General features: G+C 44.4%; 1 protein-coding gene across 6 annotated transcripts in view; it reads right to left on the reverse strand.

Annotated features, from left to right (window-relative positions):
* Positions 1-26,314, reverse strand: part of PALM2 (paralemmin 2) — a 318,639-nt gene that overhangs the window by 25,554 nt on the left and 266,771 nt on the right. For all 6 annotated transcript variants that reach the window (XM_025359222.1, XM_025359220.1, XM_025359223.1 and 3 more), the window contains 2 exons: positions 2,337-2,451; positions 1,419-1,440 (listed from right to left, as the gene is read on the reverse strand). In XM_025359222.1, the coding sequence (XP_025215007.1) occupies positions 1,419-1,440; positions 2,337-2,451 (137 nt within the window). The remainder of the gene's footprint in view (positions 1-1,418; positions 1,441-2,336; positions 2,452-26,314) is intronic.

Consider the following 26,314-nt stretch of genomic DNA (forward strand, 5'->3'; position numbering starts at 1 on the left):
TTTTTTTTTTTTTTTTTTTTTTGAGATGGAGGCTCACTCTGTTGCCCAGGCTGGAGTGCAGTGGCATGATCTCCACTCACTGCAAGCTCTGCCTCCCAGGTTCACGCCATTCTTCTGCCTCAGCCTCCCAAGTAGCTGGGACTACAGGCGCCCGCCACCATGCCCGGCTAATTTTTTGTATTTTTAGTAGAGATGGGGTTTCACCGTGTCAGCCAGGATGGTCTCGATCTCCTGACCTTGTGATCCACCCGCTTCGGCCTCCCAAAGTGCTGGGATTACAGGCATGAGTCACTGCGCCTGGCCTGAAAAACACATTTTTTAACTTTTCCCCAAATATTTCCAAATGGCACTGGGAAAACACTGACGCCAGTTCTTATCCTGGCTCCTGATCATCTTCCTAGTCTAGAGGCTGAACTTTCTTGTTTGTTATTAATACAAGACCTTGCTATCACCCAGGCTGGAGTGCACTGGTGTGACCATAGCTCACTGCAGCCTTGAACTTCTGGGCTCAAGGGATCCTCCCACATCAGCCTCCCAAAGTGCTGGGATTACAGACCTGAGCCACCACACCCAGCCCTAGAGTGTGACTTTCTCATAGCCAGGTGAGCAGATAATATCTGGTCTTTCCAACAAGTCCCTGCGTTGTAAAGCAGATCTAGCTGAGGGCCAAATGAAAGTAGGAATCATGGGTTTGCAGCTGAGGATACGGAGCAGGGTGAAGGGTAAGAAATACACAATCTCAGGTTCATCCCCACAGTCCAGGTAAGGAGAGGAGAGGACAGAGGAAAGGTAGGGAAAGGAGAGAAGGCAAAAGACCTGCTCTTGCCACCAGGAAGCCAGGACCCTGCTCCTCCCTTCCTATGCTCTGAACCAACTATCCCACACAGGGAGGGAAGTTTTGCCCAGCCCTGTTTCCATGGAAGAAACTACAGTTGTCTGATCAGAGAGAGAGAGAGAGAAAGCAAAGAAAATCCAGAGACTGTAGAAAGGTTTCCCAAACACCAAATGTTTCACCAAAATTTCCTAAACTTCTCACATGTGTTTCAACCTGAGGACCTAACCACTAGGACAAATGTACTCATCCCTACGAGGGACCTGGTCCTGATGTTAGTACTCTTCTTTGCTGGGTACCTTTCAAGAGAGGCCTAAGCAGTGAGCATTGGGACCTAATGGGAAGGAGAAGAGCCAGGCCAATTTTTTGAGAGGAGAAACAGTGAGTCAAGAGACAGTTCCTGAAGAAGAGAGGCAGGGAAGGCTTGGAATGTGGACCTCCTCAGTGGCCTGCAACCAGTGCTGCTACTTCTTCTGATGCCTTTACAAATCAACACAGTACATCTTCCCTAAGCCCCTGTTAGTGAAACCCCCTAAGCTGAACAGGACAAAAACATTCATCTACAGTCGGGGCAGAGAGCACTTACCTCCATCCGTACTGGAGAAACCCTGTAGGAACAAAAACAAGGCAGAGCGTTACTCTACATATGGGGGTACAAGCCCATCTTTTCCCATCTTTAAAGACTTAACCCATCTTTCTCCTATGCTCAGACCCAGAATTTGACTGTGCTGGGAAAACGCAATGATCTCTTTTCTTCTGGACAATTTGTTTAGAGTTCCAAAATTACCATTCCCAACTTATACTAAATTTCTCCCAATAGAGATTTATTTCAATGACCTAGCAAATATCCTCGGTCATGTTGGAGAATGATATCACAAAATCCCATCCTAAATTGATTTCATTAGATTGCTTTTCTCTCACTCAGGTACTGCAGAAACAGTTATAAAATGGAGGGAGGTCCTGAGATGTTTGTTCAGAGCCTACTGGTTTTACGAACTCTACTCTTTGATACACGGCACCATCTGTTTTTAAATATATTAAAATTTCATGTATTTACACTCTTTGTATTTGGAATTCATGTCCACTTCATAGGGTATTGCTTCTGGCCTTTTTAGAAAGAAAGACTCAATAAGCAAACTATAATTATAGCCACAAAGAGCATGTTTATTCTGCTGCATCAGAATTGGTTTTAGAATTCTAGAGTCCAATAAGAGAAGGCTTTTCAGGCACAAGGTATATCAGGGATCTGGACAGTAGGCAGATGGGGTAATCTAATGACTATTCCCTATGCCTTGCAGCGGGCCAGATGGTCCCACACCCAAAGATATGCCATGCTCAGCTTCAGGAAGGCCCCTGGTCCTCACACATCTGCCTCTCATTTCATTGAGTTTGTGGCTCAGATTTCTCATCAATGCCAACTGGCCTGTTTCCCAGTTGGCACCATTTTGCTAGGCCTTACTTCCCCATGGACATAACTTCGAGAAATCGTGTTTGTTTTTTTCACCTTCTGAAAGTCCTTGAAGGATTTTTCTGTCTCCTTCAGTTTCTCTAGGATGATTTGCTCTTTGGCAGATATCTGGGACTCTTCACTTTCTAGCGTTTGTATTTCTTGCTCCAGCCTGGAAAACACACAAACAAAGGACAAGTTACTTTATTGTCCTGCCATCCACGGGCAAGAGAGCAGCTTCTTCCTGTTGGGCGATTTGTACCTTCCTGGCAGCCTTCGTTTTACATTACGCTGAGGAGCCAGGCCAAGGTTTTCCATTACATAGCATCCTGTGTTTCCAGCTCTGCCACTGGGCAGATATTGGTCAAGGGAAAGCAACATAGCACTGCCTCCCCTGGTTCACAGCCACCACTGTGCAACATGCTTCGATGTCTCTCTGCCAACTCTATGCATGCACACCTTTCTTATTTGGAGGGAGATTATATTTACATAGCATAGGACATAACATCAAAAGGAAAATAGCTTCATATTCTCCTGGCCAGCTCAGAATAACTGTTCTCTCAGGTTGGCCAAAAGGTAAAGGGCCATTCTTGCTCAAAGGAAGTGTGTTGCCAAGAAATAGCTGGTGGCCAGTACCCTTAGGAGCCTGCTGTCCTCTCTGTCTGTGGCCTGGATTCTACTGCCAAAAAGAGGGGAAATGAAGAAGACAGATGCAATGCCCCTACCTTCTGGAACTTTCCTCAATTTTCACAGCCACCCTATGTATTTTATAAAAGGGAAATTTCAGCACTGCCAGGAGACTCTGGAAATATTCCAGAACAGCAGCTGCAGCTATGATTTGGGGAAAGTCTCAACAGCCATATTCTTTCAGTGAAATGATAATAATTACCACCAGTGTTTACTGAGCACTTATTCTGTGCCAGGAACTTAGCTAAGAATTCATGTGGATTATTTTATTCAAACTTCCCAATGACCCTGTGAGTAGGGAATCCCCATTTTACTGATGAGATCAGTAGGGCTTGGCAAGGTGAAGTAACCTAGTAAAGCAGGCTTTACTGCCGCAGAGCCCTGAAGCAAGGATTCAAGCCAGGTGCTCTGACTCTAGACCTGCTCCTAACCATTGAGCAACTCTCACCACATGGGTTCTCATGTGTTCCCCACATCCCCCACCTTGTTAAACATCGCATATATTGGCATAGGATGGCACTGATATGCAGCAATGTCTTCAGAAATAATGAAGAGATAAATGTTCTCTTGCTACAACTCTAGACTGCTGTGCCTCTTGAATTATTTGATCTGAATTTATTCATTGGTTCATTCATTCAATCACTAATTCATTCATATTTTCTTTTGTTCTCTTTCCACCGTGTCATGCTAGAAGCTTTGCTGCTGAGTCTGTGTCTGCCTATAAGCCCCCTCCCTTGCCTTTCTCCTTTTCCATCTTTTTTTTTTGGGGGGGGCGGGGATAGGGTCTCACTCTGTTACCCAGGCTGGAGTGTAGTGGAACGATCATAGCTCACTGCAGCCTCTACCTCCTGGGCTGAAGCAATCCTCCCATCTCAGCTTCCCAAGGAGCTGGGACTAAAGGCACACACCACCATGCCCAGCTAATTTTAAAATTTTTTTTGTGGAGGTGAGGTCACACTATGTTGCCCAGGTGGGTCTCAAACTCCTGGGCTCAAGCGATCCTCCTGCCTCAGGCTCCCAAAGTGCTGAGACTACAGGTGTGAGCCACCATGCCTGGCCCTCTTTTTCCATCTTTTAATCTGCTCTTGGGAACTGGCCATTAGACTTAGACGTAAAATAAGGAATTCAGAGTGGGGTTTTCTGAAAGGTAAGGAACACCAAGATCCAGGCATGAATTTATTTAGTGACATACTGTGCCCCTCAGAGGCCCTTTCTGTTTCCTTCCTGGGTGTCAGAAAAATGACCTCTGAGGGATAAGTCTTTGCAGCAATTACTTTGGATTATGAAGGCAAGCCCTATATCCAAATGAACCCCCTCCCAGTGAACACAGCTCTGATATATTTGTCATTTCACTCAGGGTAAAAGTAGAAGTCCTACAGCTTATAAGACCCCATGGTATCTAGCCTCCCAGTACCTATCAACTCCACTCTACCAATGTGCCTATTTCACTTTATGTGTTAGTCAAATAGAACCACTCTTATTTGCCCACATGTACCCTGTGTCTTTTCCTCCTCTAGGAAACTCAACTCAAACCCCTAACCATTCTTGAAGTCTCAGCTCAGACGCCACCTGTCATGAGGCGTTCACAGATTTCATTGCCAGGAAATAACATCACTCCCCTCTGAACATTTCTTAGCATATCATTTTGTTTTATTAGAAGTCTTATCAAGTCTACTATATACTAGAGCAGTAACTCTCAACTGAGGTAATCTTGTCCCTCAGGGGATATTTGGCAATGTCTAGAGATATTTTGGTTGTCCAAAGCTCAAGGGGATGGGACTGGTGTTACTGGGTAGAGGTCAGGGATGCTGGTAAACATCCCACAATGCACCAGATGGCACCCTACAACAAAGAATTTTCTGGCTCCAAATAGTAATGTAAACTACTAATTTCCCCTACTAGATTATGAATTCCTCCGACGGAGGGCACAACTGCTCAATACACCTACATTGAATGAATTTAAAAAGCTGAGCTAAGTTGCACAAAGGTGTGGCCCAGCCAAGATCAGACTTTCAGAATTTTGGAGACAAGAGTGAATTTTTCAGCAAGCTTTGACTTGAGAGGCTGTGTGTGGGCGAGACACAAAGAGAATTTACAGAGTGGGGCTGACCAATCTAGAGGTACAAACACAGAGATATAAAACTTCTTTGCCATTCCAGATGTTCAGAAAATCTTCTACACACATCCGTGTAAATTATTTTGGGGGGAGTAAGTAAAGCGATACGCGTGTGAAATAGGAACAACACACGAGACAGTCAAATTATCCATAAACTGAATTAATTCAATGAGTAGAGGAGCTCTGGACTAGAGGTTCCCTGTGTAGACTGGATGATACTACCAACCAGGTGGGCTCTGAGCAGATTTTATCTTATTTATTTATTTGAGGTGTGATTACAGGTGTGAGCCACCGCGCCTAGCCTCAGTAAATTTGATTTAAATCTCAAAGAACAGAGTACTTTAGCAGATATTTAGGGTGTGCAGTAGATTATATTATTCTTGGGCCGGTTGCAATGGCTCATGCCTGTAATCCAGCACTTTGGGAGGCCGAGGCGGGTGGATACCTGAGGTTAGGAGTTTGGGATCAGCCTCACCAACATGGTGAAAGCCCATCTCTACTAAAAATACAAAAATTAGTTGGGCATGGTGGTGCACACCGGTAATCCCAACTACTCAGGAGGCTGAGGCTGGAGAATCGCTTGAACCCAGGAGACAGAGGCTGCAGTGAGCACAGATTGTGCCATTGCACTTCAGCCTGGGCAACAGAGTGAGACTCCATCTCAAAAAAAAAAAAAAAAAAAAAAAGATTACATTACTCTCAAAAATATTCCCTTCCTTCCTCCCTTACTTCCATGGGAAAAGTACATGCTTCCCTAAGCCACTGATGTCAATCTTGACCATGTGATTTGCTCTAGGCTCATGGTGGATGGGACACACTTCCCAGTCCCTTGATACTGGCTGCAGCCATGTGACCTGCTTTAGCCAATAGGATGTGAGCAGATAAGACAGAAGCAGAGGCTTGAAAAGTGCTTGCCCAGTTGAGCTTGTCGTCTTGCACCCCTTCCATTGCCAAGACAATAACTTATCTGGGCAGCTGCTGCCCCGTCAGCGTGGACTGCAGAAAGAACACACACAGGATAGACCTGAGGACAACCCACAGATAGGCGCAGTGTGCCCTGGCCCTGTGGGTTTCAGGGCTCTCAGCTATATAGTTCAGATGCACCTGAAATTGGAGCCACTCAGCTAAGCCCAGTCAAATCAGCAAATACCCAGCCTACTCACAGAAGTGTGGGCAAGAATAAATAACTTTGGGTTTAAGCCACTGAATTTGAGGGTGTGTTATCTAGCATTATTGTGGTAATAATGAACTGGTACAGGTCAAATATAAGTGTGTGTACATTATGTAATATATATATATTTATATCCTACTAATATATATCCCAATAATGTATATACCAATTATATAATACCTATACACATATATCTATATGTGTGTTATATGTATTTTTATATATCCCAATAATACCTGAAGCTAAATGATTAGAAAGAACATAAGGCACCCTCTCCTCCCTTCCCTAATCCTCGATCCTCTGAGAAATCTGGAGGGAAACAGGGCACTCCTTCAAAAGGATTAAGACTGAAAAATCAGAAAAATATCAGTGATAGTTGTCTCTGAGTAATGGAATTAAAGGTGATTTCATTTTTAAAAAATAATTTTCAATATTTTCCCAATTTAAAAAATTCATTTATTACTTATCTAAGCAGAATGAAAACAATAAATTCCCTTTTCAAAATACCTCCTGAGGCTTTCTGCTGAGAAGGCAGCATCTCCCAGGCTGTGGCATGAAAGAGGGGCCAGGGCCTCATCTTCCCACATGTCTAGTGAAGGGGAAATGGGAGCACCCCAACATCTATTTAAATTCAAAACCAACATTTACGGAGCTTGTTTGGTTGGACTCTGAGCTAGGCACTACAGGGGATTCTAAAACAAACCAGATCGTGTTAAAAATGGCTGACGAAAGCCGAAGATGGCTGTCTCTCAGTAACTCACTTCTTCCAGTGAAGCAACCCCAAGTGGTGAAGAATTCTCTGCGACCTGATGCCCACTGGCTGGCCTGTCTCCACAACGTGTCCTGGCCCTATGGGTTTCAAGGCTCTCAGCTATCTAGTTCAAGTGCTAAAGATTTGGGTCATGATACTGTGTAACTGAGAAGGAACGAAGAGAGAGGGAGAGAGAGAGAAAAAAGAAAGAAACGAAATGAAACCTTTGTGATAACAACAACCGAGTTTCAACCCAAATGGAATGAATGAAGGAAATGGAGAGTTTATGTCAGATCCAATGCAGATTTTTCTATAAGTTCACATGTGGTCTTGGGCCAGGCTCTGAGGGTGTGGTCAGTCCAGGCTGCTCTCTTTCTTAGGAAAACCTGAGTCCTGGGGCAAAGGAGCTTCCCAAGGAACAGAGTGTCATGGGGTTAACAACAGTCATCCCAACCAGGTTGCAGATGCCACCGTTTTGTAGTTTCATGACTGAAATCTAATGCAGTCTTCTCTGGAAGAGCCAAATAGATATTGCTGTGCTAAAAATAAAGACTGGGCAGGAAGTGTAATTTACACGCAAGGTTAATCGAGGATCCGTAGGCTGTGGCAGGTGCACATAACAGTCTCTAACCTGCTTGCTCAGTTCCTTCTGAGCAAAAAGCACACTGTAATAAGCCGTAAGGAAAGGTGACACACTGCAGCTGTGTAGGTTTAATTTACTGGAGATGAGGTTGCAATCATGGCCAAATGGTCTTAAAAAATCTATCTAACGCCAATAGATCATCCTCACAAGAAAATATAAAGGACCTCTCGCTCTGGGAAGTGCATCGATCATGTTCTTATTTCAGAGTTTATTTAGACATTCATCCATCCAACTTCATGCAGACACTTTCTCTGTATCAGGCACTGTGCTGAGCACTGGGGATGGAGAAATAAATCAGACACAGTGTCTGCTCATGAGACTTTTTGGTCAAGTAATGCAAACAGCCATGTGAACACATAAATTACAATACAAACCAAAAATAGCAGTAATAGAGGAAAGAACAACATGCTGTAGAATAGTTGGTTCTGCCTGTGAGTGTGTGGTGGGGACGCCGAGTGGTCTTCTCAGTATCAATTCTCCCACTCTTCCAAACTAACAGAATCCTTATTTGGTTGGGGATGGCAGTGTGCCCGCCTGAAAAAATTATGTATCCTAACTTCCACTGAAGATAAAGCTGGTCACAGGACAGCTCTGGTCAATGAGATGTAAGTAAAAATGATCAGAAGGGACTTCCAGACAACTCCCTAAAAGGGAAAGGAGGGCTGGGTGTGGTGGCCCATGCCTGTAATCTTAGCACTTTGGGAGACTGAGGCTGGAGGATTGCTTGAGCCCAGCGGAACGAGACCAGCCTGAGCAACATGGCAAGACAAGACACCCATCTCTACAAATAATAAAAAATTAGCTGGGCATGGTGACACATACCCTTAGTTCTAGCTACTCTGGAGGCTAAGGTGGGAAGATCACCTGAGCCTGGGAGTTCAAGACTGCAGTGAGCAATGATCACAGCACTGTACTCCAGTCTGGGTGACAGAGCGAGACCTTGTCTCAAAAAAAAAAAAAAAAAAAAAAAGGAAAGGAACTTTGGCTTAAGTAACATTTGCCTTTCCCTCCTTCCTGCCAGGTGCAGGGACCTGGTGCTAAAGAGATGCATTCATTTCCAATTCCTGCTGTAACAACTACAACAAACTTAGTGGCTGACAACAGTCTCAATTTATTATCTTACATTTCTGTATGTCAGTCTGACACGGGGGTTGCCAGGCTAGAATCAAGGTGCTGGCAGCGTTGTGTTCCCTTACGCAGGCTCTAGGGGAGAATGCATTTCCTTGCCTTTTTCAGCTCCCTGATGTCACCAATGTTCCGTGCCTTGTGGCTCCCTTCCTCCATCTTCAAAGCCAGCACTGTTGCATCTCTCTGACCTTCCCTGCAGCCACCCCTCCTTCTGATTTCTGCCTCCCTCTTCCACTTTTAAAGATCCTGTGGTTATACAAATGCACCCAGATAATCCAGGATACCAATCTCCCTATTTTAAGGTCAGCTGTTTGGAAACCTTAATTCCATCTGTAATTTTAATTCCTCTTTGCCATGGAACCTACCATATTCACAGGTTCTGAGGCTTAGCGTGTGGACACATCTGGGGGTCCATTATTCTACCTACCACAAGGTATATGATGCTATAGGTAGAGCAGTAATCCTGTGTCCACAGGGGCAATAGTATGTCTGAGCGTGCAGAAAGAGACATTGCCTGGGTCCCAGGGGGCACAACGGAAAGACTACACCACTTCTGGAATGTCCGGCTCCAGATTGCTTGTTATGGGCTTAAGCCTCTGTTGTGATCATAGCCGATTGTAATTTTCAACTGATATGGGTGGTGAGAAACGCTTGACAAAGTAGATGATGCATTAACTGGGCCTTGAAGGATGCATTCACCAGGTGGAAAAGAGGAGAAAATGAGACAGGCAGAGGAGACAGCGTGGGCCAAGGCCCAGCATATCACATGTCCTTCCTGTCACTCAGGAACATGTGGCCTTGGGTGGCCTTTTCAGGTCACAACCTGCTCTGCCCTCCAGCTTCACAGCTCAGCATGGTGCCTCGGATAAGTTCTTGCCATTCCTGTCCCCACTCCCAGTGGCTCACTCATGCTCTCCCTCTGCTCTACATGCCTGACTCTCAAATACCTGGCCTTCAAGGCTCTGCTGAGAGCCTACCTTCCTGCAAGGCCCAAACAAACAGAGGGGAAGACAGAGCATGCTGGCTGCTGGGGACACCGTGCCATTCAATCTCCAGTTCCTGCTTCCCAGATCCTCGACTACTCCTTTGCCCTTCTTACGTACAAAAGCCAATACATTGGGAGGCCAAAGCCGGTGGATCACTTGAGGTTGGGAATTTGAGACCAGCCTGGCCAACGTGGTGAAACCCCGTCTCTACCAAAAATATAAAAATTAGCTGGGCATGGTGGCAGGCGCCCGTAATCCCAGCTACATGGGAGGCTGAGGCAGGAGAATCGCTGGGAGGCAGAGGTTGCAGTGAGCCGAGATCGTGCCATTGCACTCCAGCCTGGGCAACAGTGTGAGATTCCATCTCAAAAAAAAAAAAAACCAATATATTTTTCCTTTGCCTGGGTGTTAGTCAGTTGAATCCAAAGGAGCACAGACAGATACAACTTGGTTTTTAATCGTTTTACTGTCTGGAGAGGGTCTTGCCTGTCAACTCAAGTGGGCTTCATTTTTCCTTCCCCATCAATGATGACAATAATTATTATAATACTAACAATTCTAATATTGTTTTTCCTAGATACATTAATATATGTAACAATAATAATCATAAGAATTAGAATTATTGAGTGCTTACTATGTGCTTGGAACTGTTATGAGTGTTTTACATACATTGTAATACTTAATCTTCACAATATCCCATGAAGTAAAATATCTGCAACTCCCACAACAGAGATGGATGGATACACAGAAAGAGCACTGACTTGTCCAGGGTTGCTGAAATGATGTGCAGTCAGAATTTGGATGCTGGTGGTCTAGCTGGGGAACCAGTACTCTTTGCCGCTACCCTTGACAACCGCCCATGACCACCTGCCCTTTTATCTTCTTTCCCTCAAGAATGCACATTGCAACACAATATATATTTTTCATGCTCACAGAAGCACAGGTCAGACTGGGAGTAGAAGCCATTGAACTTAATTGCTCTCCAGAAACATGAAGTCCCTGAACTCTCCTCCACCCAATGATTATTTCACACCTGCTTGAACTTCTCCACACATGGGGAGCTCACAACCTGCCATGGCGAGCTAATCCCTCTTAGGACACTTAGGCCCATCCTAATGCCCACTCACAGATTTAAGCAATGTTTCCCTCCCTATGTCTTTCATTATCTGAGTTCCATCCCTTGAAAGGGCAGAGATCAAGTTCAGTAAACATCATAAATTATAAGGGCTCCACTCTGGGAAATGGGAAGATCTGGGGCAAACAAAACTTATTTTCCATGGTGGAGCACAGATACAAAGAGGCCCAGTAGTAGGAGGTGGTAGAAAGAGCAGAAAAGGAAAGGAGTAGAAAAACCAAGGGGAAAGAGGACTCCTGGGACCCTTCGTGCAGTAAACTCAGCACCAACTAAAAGAGGAGGCAAGAGAAGCAGTAAAGAAGTGCTCACAAAATTCTCAGGACCCTGTGAACACTTCTGAAACAGCTCTAAGCAAGACCAGCATGCTCCTGACGATGGGCTGAGCCTTTACAAAATTTCTCACTATTGAGGGACGCCCTACCCAATAGCCAAACACATTGCTACTCAGTTGGCATGGGTCTGAATCTCAGCAGCTACTCTCAGAAGAAAAGGAGATGCTGACCGACTGGCTGAGGGTGCTTAATTCAGACCTGTTCTCTTCTCTGGAACTGCAATTTCATAGTTGAGCAGTCAAGTGGGGTGCCTGTCCGGCCAACTTGCCAAAACAAGAACCTCAGGAGAAGTGTTTGCTTCCTCTCAGAGGAGAGGAAAGCTGCCCGCATGTTTACGAATTCAGCACAAGTAAAAGTGGAAAGGGAACTGCTAAGGTGCTCAGTTTCCATCCTCCCCTTCTTTCAAAGCAATGTCATTCCTGTGGCTGAGCTGGGCATATGGCCACACAGGATAAAGGCCACATCTCTCAGCATCCTTTGTAGCCACATGCTCTGGCCAAAGGGATGTAAGTGAAAGTGCTATATGTCAGCTCCTAGAATCTTCTTTTAGCCCTTCTTCTCCAGTTCTCTCTTCATCCTTTGCCTGAAATGCACATGTATGCAGGTGAGGCACTAACTGCCATCTTGGTCACTGTCAACAAGGATCAATCTTTAGGGTTAAAGTGGAACAGGTCTGGGTCCCTAAGGAATTCACAGGGCACAGCCACCAAACAGCTCTTCACTGCATGTTTACATGCTGTTTGTATGTAAACTGGATGTTTACATAACTGCATACCTGTGGACTTTTGTTGGAGGGAGAAATAAACATCTTGTTTAAGTCACTGTTATTGTGGGTCTCTGTTCCTTGCATCCACATGGGCTCCTAATTCATCCAAGACACTTACCACATATTGTTGAGTTTGAATGAATGCTCTTAGAATTGTGCTGAGAATTGGGGACCACAGCTAATCAGAGCTTAGAGTCTTATCCATGACTCAGCAGAAGAAGAAAAAAAATGAGCAATTGCAAGGTTGTGAATTCATTACTGCTAATCAATGCTTGTAAACAGGGTTGGCTAGAACTGTGCTTTGCCCCCCTTCTACTCCCCAAATCCCTGCCACATCCAAAGTCTCAGCAGAGAAGTTTCTACTCCTTGCACAATTATAATCACCCACGTCTTAGCATCTCTTTGGTGTGCTATTTGTGTCCGTCTGGCTTCTGGCCAGAGCCTTTGCCAGCTGAATTATATCAGAAAGAGCCAAGACATGGCTAGGTATACATTTTAAACACCTTTCCAGCCTTGCAGTGCAGTGAGCAGATCGCTCCTATAAATAAGACTTAACAACATAGAGCTCACCCATGACCTTGAAGTTTCAGTTATGTGGTGGGAACAGAAGACTGATCACATGTGGTTCAGAAGTAAGTGTGGGGACAGAGGTTAAGGTGGCAGGCAGCTGAAAATTTTGCCTGCCTAGGGTCCCTCTGCCCTTTTCTTTTAGAAACAACATCCAGCTCCTCCACTGGGAAAAATGCCTCTCTGGGGTTCCTTGTAGATTTGATGAAACTATTGGTCAGAGGGCTCACATCCCTGGCCAAGGAGTAGAAATGTGTTTAAGCTAGGCCAACTGAACTCTTGCCCAAAGACCTTTGTCTTGAGAGGAGTGACAAAGAATAAAAACTAATCGGGGGTGAATTCTTCCCATAGTAAAACTCTGAAGAGACCACTTCACTAGTTCCTGCTTCCTGGAATTCCAGATCTGTCTGAGACGTGATTATCTGACCACTTCTTCCATCCTAAGAATATTTAGCCTCATCAGTCAATCTATCTTATCTTATCTATCTATCTATCTATCTATCTATCTATCTATCTATCTAATCTATGTATCTATCTAATCTGGCTCTCTAGCAATCTGTCTGTCCTATCTATCATCTATCTTAATATCCCCATTTCAATATTCTAGGTAGAGCACTGGGAACAATATTATTTTCCCACAAATCAATGCTACAAAATTCATTTTCCACATTCAGGAAGACAGTGCATTTGTTTCTATGGCACTCCCCAAATATTTTTCCTTTGTGACTCAATTTGTAAGGAACCAGCTTCCTTTTATTTAGATGAGTCTATCTGGAGTCACGGCAGATCATTTGGTATTTTCATATGAAAACATGTTAATGGCCCTTAAGTAAACAGAGGATTTCCACTTTTCCTTGTGAAAGAACAGGGCCTTCCTTGACTGTAAGGTGTCAGTGGAAACTCAAGCCCATTTCCTCCTCTTTTTTTTTTTCCTCACGTCATCCCTGAGACAGAAACATGGCAGAGAAGACAAGGATCCCTTTAAGAATTCCAAAGATCCAGCTCACATCCTTTCCTGGTGGCTCCCTCTCACCTCCTTCCCAAACCCCATCAAACTTCTTAGGCTGGAAGTTCACACCCTCCATGTTCTGCTCCCCCACCTTTCCAGCCTTATGCCTTCCTGTCTTCAGCCAAGACCTCAAACTGCTCCTGACAAAGCCAGGAAGGACTCCCCACTCTCAACTCCATTGTCTGAAAACAGATATCATAATAAAAGACCAAATCAAATTACATCTCTTTAGGAATGTTTTCCTTAATTCCTCCAGCCACACCCCCCCACCCCCAGCCTGGTATGTTCATTCATTCTGATTATCCACAGCATTTCTAACTTTTGGTACACTCTGCCTTGTAATAAAGTGTTAAAAATATATTTATCCTTCCCAACCCTACCTGTACCTCCTCTCTCCCAAGTGCAGACTTATTAAGAGATAGGACTATATATTTTGTGTTACTGTACCTCACATTCTTCCCTGTACATACAGATGCTCAATAAATATTTGTTGAGTGCATAAAAAGCAAAGCTACCCAAGAACATGTTTCTAAAAGATTCTATAGTGAATGTAACTTGGAGATGGTGATAATAAATGTAATTTTTAAAATGTTGGCTTGGTTTTTCTACTTTCCCCTCAAATATACAAATTTAGATAGAAAAAACAACATCGATATTGGACTGATTTATATCTTGATCTAAGTACACAGCTGGGACATGGCAGCACTCTTCATTATTGATGGTGATGTAATCACACTGAAGCCCAAATACAAATAAACGAAAATTTCTCTCTCTCTAAGTGTGCTTCAGCCCATGGAGACACCAGCTTTTCTCTCCTTTTTGTGTGTATTTACTCCATCTGGAATCACATGACTCTCACTATCAGAATCTGTGCAAGTGGATTTCCGTGTAGGAAATCATTTCCAGGCTCGAACTGAGCACTGATTTCTTTGTTGTGATTCTTATTTGAGTCTGTTTCATCAGAAATAAAGAGTTTTGATTACAGGAAAGTGAGATTATTTCATTTCAAAGCAACACTTTTCTCAATAGCTTAAACCCCCCTTTTTTCCCCCAGAAATGTCCCTTTTTCCTAGGAAGAGAAAAAGTCCCATCCAGCCACACCTTCTGGCCTCCAGCCTCTGACTCAGACTGTCTGTTTAAGGCCAGCACCTCCATCCGTGCACCTGAGCTTGTGCAGACTGATCTGGGAGGGTATCCCATTAACTACCCCCCTCTCCTCAGTGTCTTCACCTCTCTCCAAGATGCCTCCTTCCTGCCAGTCAATAAACAAGAATAATTTCTTTCCATACTAAAAATAAGTGAACTTCTCTTGACCCTGCATCCTGTTCCAGTTGCTGCTGAATCTCTCTTCCAGACTTCCCTAAGGCCAGTTGTCTCTTACTGCCTCAACATCCTCACATCCTGGCCCCTCCTCAGCCTCAGTCCCTCTGCCCTCACCGCCCTGCTGCGTCTGCTCCTAGTGAAGTCCATGCCTCAGCCTCAGTCCCTCTGCCCTCACCACCCTGCAGCGTCTGCTGCTAGTCAAGTCTATGACTGCCACGTCCAGCGAACCCTCTTTGGTGTGGATCTGTTTGANTTTTTTTTTTTTTTTTTTTTTTTTTTTTTTGTTTGAGACGGAGTCTCGCTCTGTCACCCAGGCTGGAGTGCAGTGGCGCGATCTCGCCTCACTGCAAGCTCCGCCCCCCGGGTTCACGCCATTCTCCCGCCTCAGCCTCCGAGTAGCTGGGACTACAGGCGCCCGCCACCTCGCCCGGCTAGTTTTTTGTATTTTTAGTAGAAACGGGGTTTCACCATGTTAGCCAGGATGGACTCGATCTCCTGACCTCGTGATCCACCTGCCTCGGCCTCCCAAAGTGCTGGGATTACAGGCTTGAGCCACCGCGCCCGGCCCACTTCTTCATTTTTCAAGGCACTGTTGATCACTGTTCCTCCATGATGAAGAGACCATGACGCCATGTTCTCCATATGGGCATCTCTTCTACTCCACCACTAAAAGTTTATTTGGTTTATTGTTCTTATTGATTAACATTTAATTCTTGGCTACTCATGTCCAGCCTCATGCTTTAATTCCTACCGAACATGCTTAAACCTATCCAACCTGTATCTTCAGCATCTCTCCTGAACTCCAGCCTCTACACATAATTGTATTTTGAATGTCTCCACCTGGATGGTCCACATACACAACATATACAAGACCAAACTCATCTTTCTCCATAGAGCAGCTCCTCCCTATTCTCTAGCTCAGATGCTGGTACCACCACTAATCCATTCTACTTAGGAGGGAAACCTGGATGTTGTCTTCACCTCTGGCTTGCCCCTCGCTTACCATCACCACACATGTATCTGATTAGTCACGAAGTCAACTAAGTGTCTTATTAGCCACTAAGCCAATTTGCCCCACAAATCTCTTTTCGTAGCTCCTTCTCTTCAGCCCTAGTATAGGCTCTCCCCTAAATGCCTGCAACAACCTTCTAACCAATCTCTCTGCTTCTACCCAGCCCCATCACCCTAAAATCCAGAATGTGTCTGGACACACCACAATAGCACTCCCCTGCTGAAAAGCCCTCATGGGCTCTCTGCTAAGGCTCATGGATATGACACACTCCCAGCCTCTCATTTACCTGCAGAAATGAAGATTTCCTTGTTTGGCTCAACGCCTTTGCTCATACCACCCCTCTGCCTGGATTGCCCTTGTGCTCTCTCTTCCCCTTCCCATGGGTAATTACTACTTATTTTTAAAGCATCTGCTCAGGTATCATCTCTTTATGGAAGTCTTCTTTGGCACCCTTCCCATGAAGGTGCTCTTCCTCTTTGCTGCCATATCTCATGGACATATTTCTACCACCAACTTTATCCCACTGTATTTTAATCACTCATTCATGGATTTTGGGCTCCCTTCCCTAACTCTAGTTCACAAACCTCTAGAGGATAATTACCATCTCTTTTTCATCTTTCTTTGATGATGGCTTCTAGCATCTAGCTAGGAAGGAACCTAGCTTGCTTCTGTATCTAGCAAGGAACCTGCCTCATTGAAAGTTCTCAGTAAGTGTTGGTTGAGTAAATGACTGTCTCAGTGAATACATAAATTGTTTCTCAACTGGAAGTAGCCTCAAGCAGACCCTCTGGCTCAATTTTTTTTCAGTCAAAAATGAATCTTAAAAGAACACATTCAAATTAACATCAATTCTGGACTTAGTAAAAACAACAGAATAAAAAGAAACTGGTCTTATCTGCTTTCTCTGAAGCAGGAGGATGCAGAAGGTAACTTCTGTGTGGCTCTGTACTCTTTACCCCAAGTTCCCCAAATATACAATTTCATCTGACCTCAGGTGTGTGTGTGTGTGTGTGTGTCTGTGTGTGTGTAATGTACTATTCTTATCTACTATGGGGTACTCTTATTTACTCTCACCTAAATAAAACCATAAGTAGAAGATGCACAGATATGTAGGAATTGGGCCAGAATGATGGACAGTCTCAGCATTTACTTCATTGTGCCCTGTGACTCTCTCTGAGCTCACCCCTTCATGCAGGAAGCATCTGGGCTTTCATACCAGATTGTGAAAATTGTTTATGTGGTGCATTCCTCTCTTCCAAATCCCTGTTTACTCACTGTGCCTAAATCCAGTGCTTTGTGATAGCTTTCCTGCTGAGTTAGATTTTCCCATCGGCCTGTGTGTGTGTGTGTGTGTGTGTGTGTGTGTGTGCATCCATACAGCCTTAGCCACAGCTTTCACAAATGCCCAAACTGGGAATAATCACTTTTTTGCCTGTTGTCCACATTGGAGGTTACTCTGGAGAGACTGGTAGTGCTTTCAAGACACATCAGTTAGTATCTCAATGAGTCATTCATTGAAAAAAAATTAACGTCAAACAATAGTGGTAAAATAGCTCACATTTATTGAACATTTACTGTGACAAACAATGCCAGATGATATACTAAATGGTTTGTAAGCATTATTCAATTATTTGCACTTGGTAAAATATCTACTACTGTTATTTGCACTTGACAGATGAAGAACTGGAGGTTGAGAGAGTTCAAGTAACTTACGACCTTCCACCAGTAAGTGGCAGGGCTGGGATTCAAACCCAGGTCTGCTTGTAGCTAGAGCCTAGAATATTAACTGCTACCCTGTGCTGTCTCCTACCTAAGAGCAAATGAAACCACTCCCAGTCCAAACGTTTTCAGCATTTCCTCTTTTTGGTATAGATTTTTCTTTTCCAACATCTTGATCAAAGGGAGCTGCTGTGGTTTAAGGAGAGAGCTGACTAGGAGCTCCTGTCACTCCACCCCTTGCCTTGCTTGGTCTTTCCATAGGATACACAGGATTTGGAAATCACTGCTCTATGAAAGCAGAAACAGCATGTATTGCTATGGCATCCACAGTGCCTAGAGTATTTGCACACAGCCTGTGCTCAATCAATATAGTTCTAAAACGGAAGATTCTCTCTTGTGGTCACCTACAGCATGGATTTCCCTAAACTACCCAACAGGACACCAAAGAATAAACAGCACCTCTGACCTTTGAGCCATGGAGGGGAGAGTGATATCTATCCGGAAGGTAGAGATGACGACTTACTTGTACCTGAAACAGAGACTAAGAAGGAGGTCGGCATGGGGTGCTATGGCAGTGGCTGGGAGGCTTCCAACTGATCCAAACTGCTCTTCCTTAAGAGAACTTTGTCTTGGGTTTTGTTTTGTTTTTTTGCTAACTGTGTTTTCCGTGCTTGACATTACCAGGTGACAGCTTCTCCTCAGTGGAGAAATTCATCATCCCACTGGGATAATTCCAGAGTTATTGTAAGAGTTCCTGCTCCCACCAGATCAAGCCAATCAGGAAGCTCCTCCACATGGGTTGTGCCGGGCTGATTGTTTCCCGCTTGGCCTCTTCCTGCTATTGTTCTCTGTCATGTTCTCAGAGGCACAACTACTGAACCCTACCCCTTCCTCTCAGAAGCTGAGGGCTGCATCATGGCTTTGGGTCAAGGTATACTCGGCTCAGAGATCAAGGCATCTGGCAGAGAGAGACGGGCCTGAAATGAAAATAGAGGCAGGCAGTTCCTGGTCCAGGTGATCGGAGCGGAAATCACAGAGCTTAAAACACCCAGAAATGTGAGTTTTTCTGGTCTTGGAAGAGAAGTTTGAAATGTTCTGGGTCACTCATTCATGTTTATCAAGCATTATCAAGCAGGTGTTGCACTATATGCAGTCACAGCTGCCCAGTCTCTACTTTGAGAAATTCATCATCTCATGGGGGAGGAAGCTATATGAACAGTTACAATGCAGTGCACAGTGGAGCTCAAATTGCAAGACCAAAATGCTGCAGAATTCAAAGAAGAGAGTTTGAGTAACTCTGCTTGTGGGGAGGCAGGGCAGGATTTCAGGGGCTTGGAACATGTCAGTAGGATCTTGAATGATGAGAAAAATGATCAAGGCATAGAGGTGTTCAGACAGCATTTCAAGCTAGGGTGATAACATGGACAAAAGGGCTTTGATGCAGAAATGTGAAAGGCAGGCTCAAGTGAGTGAATGAGGACATCTGTAGGACTGGCCTATCTGAGTGCACTCATGATGGAAAGAAAGTGACGGGGAGGATCAGGTCCAGGATGTGACGGTTCTTGAATGCCACACTAATGAGTCTGATCCGGAAAGCCACAGAAAGCCATTTGAGTTTCTTGTTTGTCTGTCTGCCTTTTTATGTGTATGTTTTAAGGCAGTGATAGGATTGGCTATGTTCTAAAAAGACCATGTAGACAGCTATGAAAAGAACGGATTTGGATGTGTGGAAGGGGTGCAGAGTGAAATCACAAAGAACAATTAGGAGTTGTCCAAGCAAGGGATGGTGACGCTAAACTAAGCATGAACTATTGTGGGAAGCAAGAAGGCTCAATTTATCGATTTTTACAGCATAATGATGTTGACAACTTCCTAAGCTAACCTTTTTGCATTCGTGTGGCTGCATAGGCTGGGCTGAAAAAAAGTCGGCAACATTACATTGTAAAACGATTGCTGGGCACAGTGACTCGTGCCTGTAATCTCAGCACTTTGGGAGGCTGAGGCAGGTGGATCACTTGAAGTCAGGAGTTCAAGACCAGCCTGGCCAACATGACGAAACCCCGTCTCTACTGAAAATACAAAAATTAGCCAGGCAGCGTGGCACAGGCCTATAATCCCAGCTACTGGGGAGACTGAGGCAGGGGAATTGCTGGAACCCAGGAGTTGGAGGTTGCAGTGAGCTGAAATTGCACCACTGCACTCCAGCCTGGATGACAGAGCAAGATTCCATCCCCCTACCTCCCAAAAATTGTAAAACTATGACCAGAAGTAGATTGAGGTTGCCCAGTGGCTAGAGATTGCCTGGGGTTGGTGGGACCCCTGGATTTTCCTCTTCTTTCCAGTACACCTCTCAGCCGCTTCCATGTGATGACCCAGCTGTCCCAGGCACCACAGGGCACCTCTTCTTGAGGAAAAAGAGGAAATGCAACGTAAACTGACCATTCTTCTCTCTTTTGTAAAAAAGTTTATTTATTTATTTATTTTTAGTAGAGACAGGGTTTCACTATGTTTCCCAGGCTGGTCTTGAACTCCTGGCCTCAAGTGATCCTCAGCCTCAGCCTCCCAAAATGCTGGGATTACAGGAACTAGCCACCATCCCTGGCCTGTTTCTTCTCCCTGTGATCATTTATGGTAAAGTGTTGGCCAGGGCATGAATCTGAAGCTCGAGGCCCTAATTTAAGATGTTCCAGGGACTGAAATCATCTCAAGCCCAAGGACAACCTAGCCCCTTAACCTATTGAGCTGCATTACTGCCCTCACCCGGCTGCAGCAAAACAGGGCCTGGAGTAGCCAAGTGAAGGATGGTCATGGAGTTTGAGAAATGCTGAAACTTTTCTCCTGTACGGCTGAGAAACTGAGTCAACATCTAACGCTGCATCCTGCATGTGCTGCAGGTGGATCGCCACCCTGCACTGTTGGTTTCTCATGGGCACAGTCATTGCATTCTCTCTGGCATCTCCCTGCCATTTTCCTATCTTAGATAAAATAGAGACATTTTGCCTTACAAATGGCAGAGAAGGGCCTTTGGAGCCCTTTTCCGGTAGTACATATGGTGTTGAGGCAGAAGCATCCGTATCCTGGCCCTGGCTCATGCGTACCCCCTGGGAGGCTGGACAGGGACAATGGCCTCGATGGCTGAGTCCACCTGGCCTGAGTGCAGAGAACACTGACCTTCAGGAGTTGAGTGGGCGGGTCACTGTCCCAATACATTTATTATGGGAGGTGGAGACAAAAACTTTAGAAACTAAAAATAAAGTTTAAAATAGTCTTTGGTCAACTTTATCCCTATAGACTTCTCAGCCCTAATTCTATTTTACAACAGCTGTTAAGTTCAGAATGATGCAGATTTCTCGGTTTTCAAATCCAAAATGTTCTGTGAGGGTAGAATTTTCCTTACACCAGGAGACTGTAAATTGGAACTTCCAGATACAAAATGATTCACACGTAGGGATCAAAGCCTGAGGGGTAAAGCATTCCTTAAGCCAAATTTTAAAAGCCCTTTTATAGCATGGAAGTGGCTTGCGTAACGTCCAAAGAAAAACAATGCCACTTAAAATCCATCCAGAGACTCATGCTTTTAATTAAAGCCCTCTGTCAAAGAGATGATCTGATAGGCCACTTGAAATGTGAACTCTTGGATACAGAGATAGTACATCGTGTTCCAGAATAATAATTTTAAAAAACAGCCTGCCGCTTCCCACTGGTTTGGCTTATGTGAAATCAGCACCATCCACCTCTGTGTTCAGCAGAGGTCCCACCCCTGAAGTTGTCCTACCACATCCATCATTTCTAAATCCTGAGACTAAGGGAGAATTACCTGCTGAAAGCACAAAGCAACTTCCCTGGAACCCTCAGCTATAAGAGAGTTCAAGACAGACTAGATCTGTTTTAGAAATAGTACAGGCATCTCAGTATGAGACGTCTCATGCAGAGGCAATGACCTGGGACCCGCATAAATGTTTTCATGTGAATGAATGAATGATCACAAGCCTCCTGAGCACATATGAAAATTATAGTCCCATGAAACCCAAGGTATAATAATAATAACATTTGTTTAGAGTTTACAACATCCTTTCATAGCAATTAGGGATTATTTTATTCCCAAGTTATAGGTAAGAAAATTGACAGGAAGAAGAAAGGGAATCTAAACACCTTTCATGCTGCAATCTGATTTTCTCCTCATCTATAAAATGGTTATAATGATGCGTATGGAATACCTATATCAAAGTTATGAAGCTTAAATGAGCTAATGTTTAAAATATCTCAGAACACTGCCTGGCTCCATGGAGCAAGTCCTATTCAAATGTTTGTGCTTCCTTTCTCTTCCAGGGCTTTAAAAAATTTTAATTTAGAAACCAGTCTGTTAAATACAGCATTTATAAGACAAACCAAAACATACTATTTAATAGAATAAAGTCAAATTCATCTTAATATGTGCTTTGTGGTGCACAATATTCAGGAATATCTGTAGATTCTGATGTTAAACTGATTTTCCAGAGAATGAGAATACATTCTATCATCTGAATGCTAAAAGGAAAATTAAAGTGTTGATTATTGGCTTCAAGGATGGTAAAAGTTAAGATTGTGTATGTACATGTGTGTCTACATGTAAAAAAAAAAAAAAAAAAAAATCCAGAAAATTTGATGCAAGTTCGCTATGTGGGAACGGCTTATGTGCACATGGAGGGCCATCTAGTGGCAGGTGAAGTCATAGTTCCCTGAGGTAGCACGTGTGGGAATTTAGGTAAAGCTGGGAGGAGACGTCTGGCTGTGATTCTGCAGATTTGGTATTGTGTACTTACGAGGAGAAACTTCATTAAATGTCCACAACACTGAACTCCTTGTTTCCTTGTTGTTTTCAAAGGAACGGTGCACTTGCCCTTAATGCTGTGTGCAAAAATATCCTGCTGAGCCATGTAACCCAGGAACAGGGAGAATAAGTGGTTGGGAAGGTCCAGAGGTCCGGCCTTCTAGAAGTACTGGGCCTATGTGAACCATCTTCATTGAGATAATTACTTTAGAGGGGGCACCTAATAAATGGGTTACAGTAGGTGTCCCCAAAGACCAATTATGAACAACCCAACCAGGTGCCCTGTGGTCCAGTATGGCCAACCCCTCCCAGTATACATATCCTCCCTGCCACCAAAGGTCAGTCTCGGTGCTGATGTGAACCCCAAGGCTCATGGCTCTCCTGCTTCTGAAAAGCAGCAGCAAGACCCCGCACAGCATGCTCCTGCAAAGTGCTCTTCCTCCCTGAGGCTGGCTCATCATGCTTCTCCAGCACGTGTGTCCCAGGCCCTTTGCTCAAGAGCAGCTTTTTCACCCATGCCTCTGGTAACCCAGTGATCTGGGCCAGGAGTGATATCTGGCTCATGAGCTCAAGCAGAAAAAGAGGTCCATGAAATCTCTGAGGCTCCAGAGACCGGGGCCTCTGTCATCTCAGCAATGCCAGAAACCGACACAAGGACCGGCATAAAGCAGACCTGGGTATCTGTGGAAGTGAGTGGGAACTGAGTAGGGACTGGCTTTTATGGGTGTGCACACTTGCTCCCTCATGTTCTCTTCTCACTTGGACCAGAAGGGCATAGCTGTGTTCCATATGGACGGGGAATTTCTCCCAGAGCAGGCATCGGTCATATGTACCTTTGGATTTCCAAAGTCCAAGCAGGGCCAAGGGCACAGTAAATGTCTGGAAACTGACAGTTAGACTCTGGCATGTGGCCGTGAGGTCCTCTACTCTAAAAGCTAACTGAGGAGTGGCCAAGGCACTGAATACATTCATCAATGCATTCCACCTTTTAATGCATTGAACTCAACAGAAGTAGCACTTACAAAAGAAGTCAATGCTGACATATCTCACCTAACAAAGTGCCACTACAAGGGCTTCCTGGAGTATCCAGCTACTTTTACTTCATTACAATGATGGCTCACTGTACAGCCTTTCAGGGACCCAGTAAATTAAGGGATGGCTGAATTGACTTCATAACGAAAGAATGCTGCTGTTCTGATTACATCCCTCCCACACTCCCATGGAGGCTCTGCCTCTGGCCAGAGAGAAACAGGAGCCATGGAGGACAAGCTCTCTGATGCTGGAAGGAGGGAAAGATGAAAGGGTGCTATAGTAGCTGGGAACTCACTATGTGCTAGGCACTGATTAGACACTTCACATATATTAACTTGATTAAGCTTTACAACAGCCAAATGAGATACATATCATTGATTCCCACTTTGCAGATGGGTGAAGTAGCCTGCCCAAGGTCCCATGTAGTTAATGAGATATGAGGCTGAGATTCAGATGAGGTCAGTCTGATACTAAGAAACATACTCTTTTCGCTGCATCTGTGATAAGATCCTGCTCAGTCTTTGGGAACCTTGTGGAAAGAGAAACCCTAATTCATGGTAGAACTCTATTCAATCCAAGATATTGCTGATATTTAAAAAAAAAAGAAAAAGAAAAAGAAAAGGAGACAGCAGATGCAGTAATGCCTCTCCCTGGAACTCTCCAGAGCCCTGCACTGCTTCTGTCTGATTCTTTCTCTGACCCAGCCATGATGATCTTGGGATTTTCGAATGACTTGTTTTATTTGCTTTCTGGTGTCCTGATCCATCATCTATTGGTAGATTGTCTTCCTCAGTCCTGCCAAATTCAACCAAAACTAGTGGCCTGCCCAGTTGGTTCCCAGTCTACCCTTAACTTCTCTACTTCCTACCTTGCTCTAATTGTGACATTGAACCAGCATCCTAACTTCACAACCGCCTTTATTACACCTCTGAAACTTCTAATAGTGTTCTATGGCCTCTAGGATAAATTCTAAGTCCCTCCACTTAGCATTCAAAGGCCTCCTCAAGCTGCTTCCAACCTGATATTCTGACTTTTCTCCAGAACTGCTTCTGTGGTTAGGCCTGAGATTATCCCGTCTTCAAAGAGACAGAAGATCCTGCGAAGAAGAACCACCCATTGGCTGGCCATGCCTGGACTGTTTCTCCTAATGGACAGAGTGACTCTGTGAAAGCAGGAATCAACTGTGTCCTCCCTGTGTCCACACCCATATCCGTTCCCAGGGAGAGACAACATACCAAAGATAGTGACAACCTCCACGTGGAGCTAAGCCCCCCTCTGCTGTTTACAACAGGTGGCTGAGCTGGGAAGAGCCAAATGAGCTTCATCTGCATGGAGTATCTGTGACAACCTGCTGACATTGCCTGTTCAGCAGTCCAACTCCTAGGTGGTCACAGTTTCCTAATGACAGCATTATCCAGTAAGTCAGGTCCAGTTCTGGAGCTGGGATACTGCTTGAGGCTGAAAGGGCCAAAGCCTCAATGAGGTCAAGGAAGGACCCTCATTTTCCAGTCTGGTTCCACCTAATGATATTCAGGTACATTTGCTCCACCTCAATGGCAACCTTCAGTTCATATCCCAACATGGCCTTCGTAGTTCATTTCCTATGAGCTTGAAACTCCCTTCCAATTAATTGAGACATACTGAATTTGATTTATCTTTTACTTTTTAGAAGTGGGACCATCACTGATTTAAAAGATTCAGGTATTAAAAGTTCTGGGTGCAGACCAGAATGTTCTGTCTGAAGTCAAAGTTAACTGTCTTTTGGTGGTAAGAAATATTTCTTGGAAGGAGACCTTCTAATGTCAAATGATGGGACTCAAGTACAATAGAAACATCAGTCCAGAAGCTTCAGGAAATCTCTGAAAACTCCAAATTAAAAAACTCTAAAGGCAGCCGGGCGCGGTGGCTCAAGCCTGTAATCCCAGCACTTTGGGAGGCCGAGATGGGCGGATCACGAGGTCAGGAGATCGAGACCATCCTGGCTAACACGGTGAAACCCCGTCTCTACTAAGAAATACAAAAAATAGCCGGGCGAGGTGGCAGCGCCTGTAGTCCCAGCTACTCGGGAGGCTGAGGCCGGAGAATGGCGTGAACCCGGGAGGCGGAGCTTGCAGTGAGCTGAGATCCGGCCACTGCACTCCAGCCTGGGCGACAGAGCGAGACTCCGTCTCAAAAAAAAAAAAAAAAAAAAAAAACAACAACAACAAAAAAAACAAACTCTAAAGGCTTGTCTCCCATTATTATTGGGTAGATTATAGGTCTTGTGAGGGTAATGACTGTTATTTTCATCTCTGTATCTCTAATTATGCTTGGCCTCCAGAAGAAGCATTTGACTGAATGCTGAATACATTTTAGAAAGATTAACTCAGCCAAACACCACTGGGGTAAAAGCCCAAATCCCAAAGTCCTCCATGGTCACTCCTTTCTTGAATTTCTACTATCTTGAGGACAAGTATGAAATCTCTCAGTACTTGTTGTACACATCTGTTGGGTGCCTAGACTGTCAGATCTGTAAGAGCAAGGGAGAAGATTTTACTTATTTTCTGTAACTTCAACACTTTGCCATTGCTATGCATGACACTCAATGGATACCTACTTAATCATCTTGATTCAAGTGGATGTTATATCAACCACATTAGAGCAAGAATTGTTAGCAAGAATGTTTGCTCATAGCAGTACTTGTCTATATTTCTAGGTAAATGTCAAGAAAACAATCTCCTTCCTTTAGTTTCTTGTCATGATTGCATGCCCATCAGAGTAATCGAGGCAAAAGCTGAACTTCCCACTGGAAATGCTTACAGAGAGAAATGTTATAAGCATTTATGTCTAGAGTACCCATGGGCATATT

This window comes from Theropithecus gelada, chromosome 15 (assembly GCF_003255815.1).
Source record: "Theropithecus gelada isolate Dixy chromosome 15, Tgel_1.0, whole genome shotgun sequence".
NCBI lineage: Eukaryota > Metazoa > Chordata > Mammalia > Primates > Cercopithecidae > Theropithecus > Theropithecus gelada.